At 41.3% G+C, this 14,001-nt stretch overlaps 1 protein-coding gene across 1 annotated transcript in view; it reads left to right on the top strand.

Annotated features, from left to right (window-relative positions):
- Positions 1-13,736, top strand: part of SLC35F1 (solute carrier family 35 member F1) — a 239,844-nt gene extending 226,108 nt beyond the window's left edge. Inside the window, exon 8 of the mRNA XM_065834476.2 lies at positions 9,609-13,736. Within this exon, the coding sequence (XP_065690548.1) occupies positions 9,609-9,833 (225 nt within the window). The 3' untranslated portion in view covers positions 9,834-13,736. The remainder of the gene's footprint in view (positions 1-9,608) is intronic.
- Positions 13,737-14,001: the final 265 nt, after the last annotated feature.

Raw genomic sequence — 14,001 nt, 5'->3', positions numbered from 1 at the left:
AAGTAGGCAGTAAACTAAAATCAGAAGTAGACACCAAGGGGGAGTAATTAAGGAAATGAAGCTAAATGGAAAACCGGATAAAATGCAACCTTGTTCACAGAAGGTAAATTATGTGATCTAAATCTGACGTCTGTCTGATAATTTAACAGATTTTTGTAGACAAAAGTCAAATGGTAGATCGAATCTGTAAGGCTTTTGTATGGTGAAGTGTAGAAAATTACCAATTAAGCTAAGGAACAGGATTAGCACCATAAAGACAAGGAGATACTTAAGAAATTGGCTAATGAGAATAAAGAACAAGGCAATGTGCTTAGAGGGAAACAGCTTGCTGGAAGGAGCTCACTGCTGGAGATCCCGAAGAGTTGGTCTGAAGACCGGTCTTGTGTAGTGACTCTAGTAATAGTTCTGGCACCCTCAGTAGGAAGAAGGATTAAAATAATCAGGCAACAAGAACTGGATGACATTGAGAAATGCAATGAAGCACGAAGTGCGAGGTAATGTCTGTGGCAACAGATGGGAGGAATTTGAGCACAGTTGTGGCAAAGCTGTTTCCAAATGGGTCAGACCAGGTGTTTCTAGTATTGATGGAGAAGGGCTAAAGCCGTAGGACAGGACAACTTGCCATCACAGGGCAACACTCTGCTAGCTGTAGCTACAGAGCTTTTTGGCCAGCTCAAGAGGGACAAACAGAGCTTTTTGTCTTATCTGCTCCAAAGCCTTGACAGAGTGTTTGTCCGCTAACAATGTTCTGAATGTTCAAATCCTGAAAAATGTTTGTTGTTTGTAGCATAGCTTTGATTTCTGGTGGACCAAGAGGGACTATGCTATAAATTAAACTATAAATTCACAGGGAGGAAAAGAGATTCATTTGAGCTATAGACATAGGAACATATGTGTGGAAACTAAACATGCATGAATTTGGAACAGAATTTAGGGGGATGTTTTGGCTATCATAGCAGGAAGGTCTCAGAACAGACTTCAAATAGATTAGGGGGGAATGAAGAAAAACCCCAATAACGCTTTCAGGAGGACAGGGCTTATCTGCCAGATGGAATATGTGATCTGACTGTACGCAGTATTGGGCCATTGGATTTGACGTCTTAGGACGTACTCTCCATTTTGATTCCCCTGTGCTCCTGTCTTGTGAGTTGACTTGGCTGGGAGCTCGTGGAGCTCCTGAAGTTTGGCCTCAGGTTGGCTGCAGCAAATACACCAAAGCACAGAGAGCCCTGATGCAAAACAGCTGTGTCAGGGTCCCTCCAGACAGCTCAAATAGCCCCTCGTGGTGAGGGCAACAGCAGCTGCACGTTCTTGTTTCTCTGCATAGGAGTGTTCCCCATTTGTATGGCAGAGAGAAAAGAATGCCATTCTGGGAGAGCATTACTGCTGGAATATATTGTTAGGTTCAGCAGAAAAATATAAACAAAGGATCCAAGATTAATCAATTATTTCAGCTGTGGTTTTGAACACATTGAAGACAGGTAGCTTCATATACAGTGATACAGAATCAAGTACAGCAGACAGCTGCTGTGATACTAAATACTTACACACAAAACCAGAAAGTTAAATGGCAACAGAGAGCTGATAGAGCAAAACAGAAAAGACTATTGAAAGGTGAAAGTGAGGAGGGGAACTGGTTTTATTTTTATAAGCATTTCTGTTGTGCTCCTCCTTTTAGTATTAAGAACATTTAAAAGGATAACTGCTTTACCACTCTCTCACCAAGTGACTGATATAAAATAACCAGAAATTAAGCCCCTTTATCCCACAGTAAGGATGCTTACAGGAAATTAGACAAGTGTGATTTAAGTGTTTTAACTTCACATAAAAATCACTTTTCTATGTAGATAAGATTAAAACAGATTGCAGAACTCATTCTACCTTGCACTTTTTAATTAGACAGACTGCTGGTACCGCAGGGGTACTGAACATGGGCTCATTTTTTCTCCACATCTGATGGCGGAGGCAACAAAGGGAAACAAGAGAAAGCAGCTATCCCATCTCTCCTGGCTCTCAGAAAAGGAAGATAAGCCATTTCACAGAAACATTTTGCCCTAGCAGGCATGTATTTAGAAAGGACAGCCTATTATAAATTTTTTCTGATTATACTATTTGCAAAGCATGACATCATGCAGATTTGTGCAAAACCAGTATGTGCCTTACAACTGCCAACATCAACCTCTGAGATTTTTCTCCAAATGCCGTCAGTTCTCTTCATAAGTTTTTTTTTTTTCAATTCCACCAATGAATTCCAAGAAAACTATGAAGTTTCCCTAATGTTAATAGAATCTGTGGTGACATTTTCCTGTTAACCCCTTCCTCCTTTTTCTCCTGTGTAGATAGCCCCAGCATTGAAGAGCTTAGGACTTTCCCACTCACCACAGTCCTAACAGTTAAACTGTGCCCACTGGCAGATGACATGCAAGGACTTGAAAAAGAAGGTGCTGCTATATGACAGAAGGCATGGAATACTGTTTTAACTACAGTAAAACATGCAAGCACTAAGACAGGATCTTAGAGAATCAACTGGAAAATGCAGAAAAGGTGTCATATGATTACTTCACATCAGAATTTCTATGCAACATTTGCAATTCAGTATAAGCAGCAGTTGATTAGCCACAGTAATGGGCAGCATTTCGTTTGAGTTGGACCACACTGAGGATGCAAGCAGGCAGCAGGAATTGAGTAGTACGGCCTTTCTCTCATGCGTGAAATGACAGAGGCAAAACTTCCTTTGGCTTCTTTGTTTTCACCGAATGGCAATGTGGCTGATGTCAGGTTTTCACTGTCATTGAAGCAAGCCAGATGCTTCTTGCTGGGCATTCTGGCTGGCATGAGCAAAAATGATGTGTTGAGGCATGCCCTGCAGCTTAAGCCTCCTTCATCCAGTGAAAAACTTCTTATGTGACAGCCAAGGGACAGGAAAAAAAAGAACAAGGATGTGGAAGAAGGACTATGTCCTCACAGTTTGCCTTGAAAATAGCTGGAGATCATTTAAGTGTGAAGATAATGCAGTCCTGCTGGTAGTGGACAGACTCACTGCACAGAAGCTATCATTGTTCCTGAAGGTGTCCAGCACCCCTTGGTACCTGCAGTTGGAGGGCTGAGAAGGCATGCTAAACCATATATCAGTGGTTTGCATCCCTTCAGGGATTAAAGATCTGAGACATCTGGCAGGACATGTGGACAAGTTCTATCTGTTTGAACACGGTCTGGAAAACTCTCAGCAGCCCTTCTGGTGTTTGGTGCCACTTAGGTTTTACAAAATACTGTATTTCACTGTTAGTGGCAATCCCAATTTCTGTTGATGACAGAGATGTATGATCACTTTCCTGGAGCTTCTGCAGTCCATTTGGAAAGATGTCTAAATATCCCTAGGAAATATTCTGCCCATAACTCTCACCTGGGATCAGTCACCAGCCAAAAACTGGGTCTTTATCTCTCAGCCCTGAAGGCAGACAGCAGTAATTGAGACTGAACCAGCAGATTGTTCTCCTGATAAAGAGCAGGGCAGACTCTGAATCCCACAGAGAGTGTCCCTTTCTCCCCGGTAGGAAGAAACAGAGGCAGCTTCCCTGCAGATGGGCACAAAAATAGTCTGCAACAGTTTGAGTGAGTCATAGATCCAGCATAAGACAAATTTGGCCAGACCCTCATGAGTGTGAGCCGAGGGAGTCACCAGAGAGCACTATGAGATATGACTTGAATGCTGGCTCCTGTTCCTATTAATATAGTAATACGTCTGTAACACCCAGCTACGCAAGTGAAAGCACCATGTGAGTTCAGAGCTCTCAGATCCCTCACTCCTCCTGGCACTGCTGTTGGCTGGAGAGTGTCTGCATCCCGCAGCATAACTGCGCTTGGTCACAGCGAGCTTCATTTGCTATAGTGGAGGTGAAAACAGTGTGAAAAGCAGCTCAGTCTCTCGATCAGTTCATCAAACCAAGTGGAAATGTGTCTTTGCTATATAAAAGATAATGAGAAAAATTTGGTTTTAACTCCCTTAGCTCAGCCTGCTCAGGTACTCATGTGTGAAATTACCCAGGGGGAAAAGAAATCAGTTGGTGCAGGAGCCCTTATTTGCCTTAGCTTTGATTGACTCTGCAGTGTATGCTGTAAACAGAATTAGTTCAGAAAACAGAGAAGTTCATCAGACTGCACAGACCCACTGATTGGAATAAGACACTGGTGGGAACTGCCTGTCTGGAGAGCATGGAGGATGTCAACAGAAATACGGGATTAAATTAATTCCACCTGATATGCACATTTTTGTCCCTCTTCATCAGTGTTATCCTGAGGAGGTAGCTTCTCTGTAAGATTTAACATTTGAATTCATGGACCTCATTTCTTTATTCATTTTTGTCAAAATGTGGAGAATTTCTAGAGAAGGTAGAGGAGAAGGTAGTTATTCCATTTCATTCTTTATCACTGAATATATGAAGCATGACAATTCTAGATTTTCAGTTAGTCATGTAACAAAAAATTCCTTTTGAAGACTTAAAAAGCAGAGTTAGTTTGCCATAGGCTAGGTGTGGGGCTTCATGCTACCTACCAGGAGATTCAGTCTGTGCCTGCTGTTGTGAAATACAAATGGAGCTGGAGTGCCGCAGCTCCCATAGTCTGCTCCTGCAGACTGTTTCCAGTTTAATAGACAGAGTAAAAGAGAATTTGCATTTTCATAACCAAAATAATAACAGTCATGATCATTATTGTGGTAGCTGAGTGAAAAATCAAAATTAGCAAATAATTGAGTTTCTTTGTGGGGGCGTTTCTGGAGACTCAGATCTGTCTGTTTTTGTCACTTTTGGATATTGTTTTGCCCTAGTGTCAGTAGTAACGTGGACGTGGCCATCTCTGACAGTCAGAAATACTTGTCCACAAATTCCCACTGCAGCAGTCAGTCTGTCAGAGCAGCATTTCTGAGCTGGGATACAGCGATTCTTCTGTGCCCTTTCTCCATGCTTTCCCTTCTGCATTCATGATCTGTGGACCAAAGAACAACTCATTCTCTCTAGACCCAAGCATGAATTTACTGCCTTCTGAATGATTTTTTTCTTTCTTTTTTTCTTCTACTGTTATTGTCTTATCACTGTTCAAAACGATGAAATCAGATGCACTGTTTGCTCCCCACCAAGAAGTTTATTTTGCACCAATCTTCTCAACTGGATTACTTTAAAGCACAAGACTCTCAAGTGGAAATAGTAGTACTGTTTTAGCCAAAATGGTTTAAGGGTATATGAAAGACAAGTTTTGCATGGAGAGGTAAGAAGAAGTGGAGGATAAGAAATAGTAGAGAGTGAGCTTTGAAAGCCTTAATTGTGCATTCTGGGTTTTTAAAAATCTGAAGTTATCAGATGCCTTTAGTATTCCTGTAAGGTGTTTTATTAAAAAAAAAATAAAAATAAAAATAAATCCTGCAGTTATGTTTGAGTTCTTCTTTAATGTAAAAGAATTTGTGCATGAATAACAGAAGGTCAGGCTGATTCCACCATGTATTTTCTGTGGTCAGCCAGACGTTTCTACTGCAGTGGTTTGTGGTGGGTTTTGCAACAGCACAGGTGGGAGTGAGAACCGAGACCCCCCTCCTGCAGCTGAGCCATCAGGTGCTGTTCACTCTTCTGCTGAGCCTGACTGGGCAAATGCATTCAGGCACTGGGTCCCTGAGGAATGTCTCTGAGAGAAATAGCAGAAGCATTCGCTCACCCAGAATCAATGCGGGTTTTGGTAGGCTGAGCAAATCTTGCAATACATTTTATCTCATTACATTTGTCTAGGATTTGCTTTGTATGTTTATCTTCAAATTGACAGGTACCTAAAATGTGCTTTTTATATGCTGAAAATTATCAGTAGTTTAGCATAAGCTATTTTCACCACAGGTATTAAATAATGTCTAGAGATGACATGTTTTTTATGTTTTCCTAATTTTTTAATCGTTGCAAATATCATTGTATGTTCCATATTGAATAGTTTTGGTTGAGAAAGTGTTTATAGACACCCCAAAGTCAGAGCAGAGCAGCTACGGTAAGATCTGTAGGGCTAATTTAGCTATTTGATTTGACTACTCAGTAAGTTTTGGCAGATGCCTTTTGTGTCAGTGATAAAATCTAAAATGTTAGTGTAATTAAGACAGTTTTTCTCTGACAAGGAGATCTCTGCTTTCTCCTCAGAGGGTGATGTCCCATTTCCCATTTTTATTCTCTAAACCCATCTTTATTCAATAACTAAGTGTTACTGTCTCATTTAAATGTGTAATAAACTGAGGGTCATCTAAAATCATTGTCATTCACAAAAGAAATTCATAGACTGAAAATCAATCCCAGAACTTAAAAATGCTAGGTCGTTGATTTAATCACAAAGTCATCTGCTTTCTCAATAAACTACACAAGCAAGGTTATATACATATGTACCTATATGTGTAGATACAAAATCTATAGTAAAATTATTTAAAGATGTAGAAATATGAGTTATTTTTTTGGTTGCTTACTCTAGGGTGTGTGACACCCATTAGCTAATCTGAGCTAAACAATTTCTGACCGTGTTACTTTTTGAACAGCTTACGGTTATCCTGTTTAGCGTGGATGGAAGTAGGATTTGGAGAGCCATACAAATCTGGATATTTAAAAAATTTTTTTTTATTAGAGGAAATATGTTTCTGTGGAAAGTGAGAGATAAGTCAGAAAAATGAAGCACAATATCATTCTCAAGTAGCTTTTTAGCCAAAGAGAGGAATTTCTTGAGCGCCTGTGGTTTGGTACTGCAGTTGTGTAGAGTGTAGCAATGAAAAATGTTCTTATCTCGCTTAATTTCTTAGAAATAGCTCTTTCTGCTGGTTTTGAATGCATCTCTTTTACTGTCTATTAATAGTGAATCTCCACACATGAGGTTTGCAGGTCTAGATAAAAAAAAGCTTTCCAAAACCTACATGTAGACATAGCAGTAGAGTGTACCTGGAAATCCTGTCTTCAATAAAATAGAAAGATTTCAGCTGGAATATGAGGAACACAGTACAGTGAACAACAAATTTTGGATTTGATGAACTAATTCTTCATCCTCCCATCACACTGCTGGATTCACTGCTGTTTTAAGAGGAGGAAAATACCCATTGATTGCAAGGTGCCTTGGGTCAATCTGACAGGATATTGACAAAAAACAGAGATTTCTCATATACCCACAGTATATATTCCTATATCAGCCTTACTAACAACACTTGTGCTTCAGTGCTGCAGAGAGCTACCACAGCTCAGGCTGAACCTTAGCTTGTTTCTAGGGAAAAATGGAATCGTTATAGGCTTGTCAGGATCCGGGTCTCTTTGCATGAGCTGTGCAGAGATAACAAAGACAAATGAGTCACAGGCCTTGGTTTAGATTTCCCCAGCTATGTCCAAACCCGTTCTCCCAAGCTGGAGAGCTGCCACTGGGGAACATACTCCCATGGAGAGAATATTATTAGGCAAAAGAGCCCACTGGCTAGAAGCCCCTGAGAGAAGAATGAGAGATGTGGCCAGGAGGAGGGAGATATAGTAGAGCTGAAGCCACTAAATAAAGCAAAAATGAAATGGTTTTGGCAGGGCGGCTCCTAAAGCAAGAAAAAGGGCACATTTAGCTGCTGGAAGCCCCACAGATTCCTCACAGCAGGACACAAGGCAATCACAAGTCCGGCTGGCACTCTGGTGATGCAGTGGAGCAAGCCAGCTGGCTGGCCAGGGTGAGAAATTCAGGCATAAGGAGGGACAGTGGGAAACTAGAAAACTAGTTCCCAGTTTGGGAGATGAGGTGCATTTGGCTCTCGAGTTTTGCTTTAGCTTAGTTGAGCTCACAGCTGCCAAGTGGTACCCAAGTTCAGCGTGCGAAGAGGAAAAGGGAGGAAAAGCGCTGAAAGAAAATTTGAACTGAAAAAGGCAAAAAGGATCAATTGCAAAACGCTTTGAAATTATTAACTTGGGTTCGATTGCCACATGAGGGAGATCTAAGCCTAAACAGTCCTTTCACAGCTGTGTAACGCGGGGGGAATCCTTCAGCATAGGCACAATGAGGCTTGATGCTGTCTTTGTGCCTGGTGGATGATTACATCAAATCATACTGCCAGATGACATGTGAAGACCTGGTGACATTCTTGGAAAAAAGCAATTAACAGTTGATGAAAAGCAGAATGCTTCCTACCCTTTAAACTTTTCCCATTATGGTGCTTCCCCTCTAAAACATGCATAGTAGCTGCGTGAAACAAAAACATACAGCACTATGGGTTATGTGCCTAAAGCTTTCAAAGATACTGTGGATTCTGTAAAAAAGTCAAATGCTTCCTCAGGTGGGAAGTTGGGCACAGGTTCTGTAGGTTGTCTAATGACACCTGATTAACGTCACTACAGAGTTAACTTATGTCAAATTTGCTTTAACCACAATGAGTACTGCTTTAAATATGAAAAGCAGAATTGCTAAAAAGCTTCTTCCAAGGTAATATGGTCCAGTATATTCATTTTGTGCCATGCTAAAATGATCCGAAGGAAACAATTTTGGCATCCATCAAAGCACCGTAGTCAGTTAGGACTGACTTGCAAACACGTTTATGTAAAATAGTGAAGTAGCTCATAAAGCAGCTAATAACAGGTTGCAGCTCGTTGTTTGTGTAATAATAACTGGCGGGAATAGCTTGTATTCTAGGATCAGGAGTCAAGTCATATGGGCTTAAAGCCATTTTGGTGTCCCCTGTAGCAGGAACCCAGTATCTAAAGCTAATATCTGATGGTCTGTACTTTTAAATCCCTGCCTTTACCTGCAAGAACTAACGTGTTGCCAAAAGGTTATTTGTGTTGTATTTTTAGTCCAGGCACACTAAGTCTGGATATGTCAGAAAATTTAGGTTGACCTCTGATCTAGTGGAGCGGTGTGCCAAAATGTGCATACTTGAGCTGTCAGTTAGCTGCCCTCCAGACGTACTTTCAAACCTGTTAAGGTCAACCCCGAGCGTGTTTCACAGCTGAAGTTCACCCTGTCTGAACTCACATTAAATCTTCTAGCATCTGCTTTCTGTTCACAAGCCCAGAAGCTGCAGGTGGGCTTTTTAAGTGCCTTTATTTTTTTTTTTTTTGATAGTATGCATGTTTTAACTGCTTATTTAAATTATTTTGATGTTTATTTAATGATGTTTTTATATAACCAATGGGATGTTATACTTCACAGTCCTGTGTTTTAGCTGTAGCTAACTTCAGATTTGTCTACTACCTATCAGACTGTGAGTGATGGTACCCCACACTGGAGCCAGAGGAACTTGTACTCAGAGAGGTGGTTGGCTTGACTAAAAGCACAACAAAATCAGCTTTGGATCCATGACCAGAACACAGCTTTCTCAAGTCCCACCTGGCCAATATTCAATATGCCTGGGCCATTGGAAGGTGTCAGGTAGCTGTTGGTTATGGAAGACAGGATCTGATGGGAGCAAACCAGCTTTCGAAGAGACATCCCATAAAAAATGGACATCCTAGTGACAGGGGGTTTGTTCTGTGCCTTTTGTGCCAAAACAAGGACAAGGATCTGTACCTACTGCTGTCTGTGGGTCTTCATGAGTTTGGGATAACTGGTGTTGTGTCTAATGATTCTGCTCTTCTGTTTAGTTTTCAGGACTTTACTTGTTGTCATTCTTCACTATCCTTGTTGGGCTGGTGCTCTACTCCTCCACGTCCACCTACGTAGCCCAGGATCCTCGGGTGTACAAGCAGTTTCGAAACCCTTCAGGACCTGTTGTAGACCTGCCAGCCACCGGCCAGCTGGAGCCTTCCGTAACATACACCAGCCTGGGGCAGGAGACAGAAGAGGAGCCTCACGTTCGAGTTGCTTAAACCCAGGGCTGTTGATCACCTACTGATGATTCAGTGGAGCTCGTATATCCATTATCTCTGTATTGTACATAGAGAAAGGTATTTACCAGGTGCAGTTACACTGGTGAGCTGCAAGGTAGCAAATAAGGAAAGCTCATAAAAATACAAATCAATTGTTCCAGGGTGTTCATTGCAAAGGAGATGCCAGTCCCTCGACTGTGTTTTGAGCAGCATGTTTGTAATACAAACTGCTGTATATCAATCCATTAATGTCAAACTACCTGTGAAAGATACTCAAAATGTAAGCTGAAATTGCAAAAATAAATTCATAGAAGGGTGGTTTTGCACCACTGAGCGATATTATGCCTAAGCCACACCAGTTGTGGAGAAGCTGCCTTTTTACAGCAAATACACTTGTGCAGTCACTGTTAATTTCTCTCTAAAATTCGTTTGTTTGCACAAAATATATGAGTTACTCATGATAGCAACACCCTGACACATTTTTGCTAGCACCTTGGATTTGGTGAAGGAAAGACAATGAATTCATCTGTGCTATCTGTCTAGTTGCCCTTTCTAGGTAATCTGTTCATGAATCCAGAGGAGGGACAACTTAAATATCCGTCTCTATTCTAGGAATAGGTATAAGGCGAGCATTTTAGCCTTTCTATATTTGCAGAAGTGAAGTACTCAAGCATTGACCTCTCTATGATCCATGGCAGATTTCCTAGCAGCTGAGGTTCTGCATCAGGTGACAGGGACTTAGTTCCTCTGTAGTCGTGACTAACACAGATTTCTTACTTTTTAAATTTTAATCTGTAGAAAGAAAAACACATTTTCTAGTTTCCTATGTATTGTACCTCTCCGTGGTAAGATGACACATCATGTGGATCAGGGCACTTACTTTGGACACTCAGTGCATCGAGGGCGCCTTCTGCTGTTCCAGTTTGCTTAGTCTCCTGTGGTTCATTATTCTAGCAATAGCTACTTAGAAATGTGTTGGGTTTTCACCAAAATCCACAAATTGTAAAAATCAGGAAGATTAAGTGAGGAATTCATGAGCAGAAAAACTGGACCATCTGCTGGTGTAGCTGCATTAGTGCAAAGGCGTTCACACCAGCAGGGTGCTGCCAATTATTTTTCATTAATTACAAAACTAGCAGAAGAATTCAGCAGTTTTCTTACATTCCCGGAAACATACGAAAATAGTAAGGGTGTGCTCCACAATAGTACTTCTGCTGCAGGAGCCTTGTCAGAATGGGAGAATTCTTAGTCACCGCCATGAAAATCCACCTCTGCCTGTACGTTTGCTCTTACGAGGGCACAAGAAAAGGAAATTATTATTTCAACATCCATCATATATTTTTAATTTAAAATTAGGGAAGGGGAGATGGTCTTATGTCTAACAGATAGGAGAGGGATCAAGGAAAGCTTGGTTTTATTCACAGACCTGCCGTATCTCTGCATGATCTTGGGCATGACTTACCTTCTATGTGGCTGAGTTTCCTGATCCGTATGTGCAGGAATACTGATATTTTACCTACCTCACAGGGGTGCTATGGGACCAAGTTATTTTAAAATGCTTCAGAATCTTCAGAGGGAAGAAGATTAAGAAGTACACAATAGCGATGTTAAACCATGTATACATTCATTGTATTTGAAAATGGAGTTTACAACAGCGTTGATGAATATTTTGCTTGTGGGCATAGAAGATGAATTTGATTTGAATGTTATTCTGCTGAAGAAGCCTGTATCAAGTGAAAATCTAGGGCTTTGTGTTTGAAAAATACAACTTACCTATTTCTATTTTAAAAAGAAAAAAAAAAAATCAATCTGTACTCTGGAGATTAGAAAGGCCACACAGTTCAGCCAAGCAGGATGAATTTCTGCTGAGGTAACATTCATCTTTTATAGTCGTGTTCTGCTTTAATATAGAAGGGACTTCCCTGAAGCAGACTGGGAGAAGTATGTATGCATAATATACGTGAAGTGGCAAATGCCAAAACGCTATTGAGCAGCAGAAGTATGTTGTATCTAATTCTTGCTGTGGAGGAGGAGAAGAGGTGATTTCTGTCCCACTGTGTTCAGGCTGTCTGCCACGATCCTGCTGCAGCTGAGGGAAGGGTCTGCAGTATTGCCAAACCATGCCCAAAATCAGCCCAAAAGCTTTGCTTAAGATGGCTTGTTTTAAAACTCATAACAGATGTATGATCTGTTTTCCCTGCCTTCTGTTTATTTAATCTTTTTAGCATTCACATTTTCAAGCTTTTTTCTCTTAAACCACTGAGGATTTAAAAAAAAAAAAAAAAGAAAAGGATTCCCACAGAAAAACAGAGTCCATATTCAGGGGATATTAAGGAAAGTCTGAATCTTATGGGATTCAAAGAAAAAACAATTAAAAACCACACCAGAAAGATTACCTGATACCTCAAGGTAGGGTCTGTGGGGTGGAAGTCCAGGTGGGAAGCACATGGTCAGGTGGAGCTCTCGTGCAGTGGCCAGCAAGCATCCTCAGGTCAAGCCCTGGGGGGGCTTCAACTTGTGATTTTCATACCTTCCCCAGGAGCAGGGGCTCTGGTTACAGCCACCACAGCTCCCTCAGGTACCCAGAGGCACACTAGTGGGAATCTGTCATCTTGGTCTTTTTTGCTACCTTTTGTACCAATTAAATACCTTTCTCTGAGCATTAGTCCCTGTGCTGGTCTTGAGACTTTTGAGGATTGCGTGCGTGTGTGTTTGTTTCAAGTTTACAATTCCTTCCTTTTGCATAATTGTTTTGGTTAATTTCATTATTAGTATTTATTTTTAAGCCAAATGTTTGTAGTCCTTCCGCCTCCCCCTCCTCATTTTTCTGACACTAATTCGTAGATGTTTGTTAGAGTCTTCTCAGAAACAGCTGGGCAGGAGTCATCTTCCCGGCCAGGTCCCTGGGCTGGGAGTTTTTTGCATACGAAGATTTGCTATCCGTGGGTGGCTGAGAGGTGCCGTCTAAAGCAGTTTTTGGAGGCTATTTTAAAAGGCTCTGTTGTACGGAAATAAATTGTGGACGTGCCAGTGTGCCCTCTGCGCCCAAACACCACCCCGTGTTACTCGCAGCACGGGAGGAGTTTGATGTGCGAAGTGGGGCTGCTTCACCCTCCGCGTCTCCTGTTAAACAAGGTGGATAACCTGGCTGAGGAAAACAGCAGTATAGCTTTACAAGGAACTGTGTTCACTGAAAAACTGACATCTACCAGAGGAAAATGTTACTTCTACCTGCTTGTTTTCTGCAGTTCGAGACCTCAGTACGCACCAGCAAAGGTTCAGCTCTCTCACTGGCAGCTACTCTCCGTGTGGCGCAGGACGTCTCGAGTTCCGTACAGCTCCTTGCCTGAACAAGCTGGAACTTGGTTATACTGCTGGCCCTGAGCAGCCCTTGGCAAGACCGATGTAATTTGCTGCTGCTGGATGAAAACCTTCACTGGGAGACAGACCTTGTCTTTGCTCCAGCTATAAACTTTCAAAACACACGATGATAGACCAAGCAATTGAAAATTTTGCACCACTGTGTCATAAGAAGAAGTTTCAATGTATAGTGTAGAGATTGCTAACTTGTGCTATTAACATTTTGACAAGCGTGTAGTATCGTTTTCTTTCCTTTTTTTAAAACCATTTAGTATTCCTGCGCTAGCTACAACTATGAATTTTACCCCATGGGTAGGATTTTATTGTTAAATGCCATAATAAAGCACACTAATCTTGACACCGCAGATGGAAATATGAACAAAAACCAAAACCAAGCAAACAAAATCCCAACCCCAAATCCTGCATCAAAAAGCTGAACAAACCTTTCTCCATTTTGATATTTGCATGCTCCTATATGGACTGGCTGTGGCAATGTAATGCCTGTATAATGTTTTCAAATTAAAGAAAAAATGCTTTATGAAAGTAGGGTTGTTCATTTCATTTCCTTGCCTGTTTCCTTTCTGCTTTCTTCACCTAAAATGAATTTTCTGAAGTGTAAATCTTGGCTCAAGGGCATAATATTTTGCTGTGATGAGGACTTCTTTCCCTTGCGAGGTGATTGACCTACAATTCCTTCCAAGGTGTCTAAGTATAGGTGCCATTAAGCACCCTCAGATATCTTGCCTGTCCCCCAGGTGCTGTTCAAGAAGCTAGCTAAGATATCCTGATATTCCTTGCACTCATTTGG

The sequence above is a fragment of the Patagioenas fasciata genome, chromosome 3 (genome assembly GCF_037038585.1).
Source record: "Patagioenas fasciata isolate bPatFas1 chromosome 3, bPatFas1.hap1, whole genome shotgun sequence".
Classification (NCBI taxonomy): Eukaryota; Metazoa; Chordata; class Aves; order Columbiformes; family Columbidae; genus Patagioenas; species Patagioenas fasciata.
This window is presented reverse-complemented; position numbering and strand designations above follow the sequence as displayed.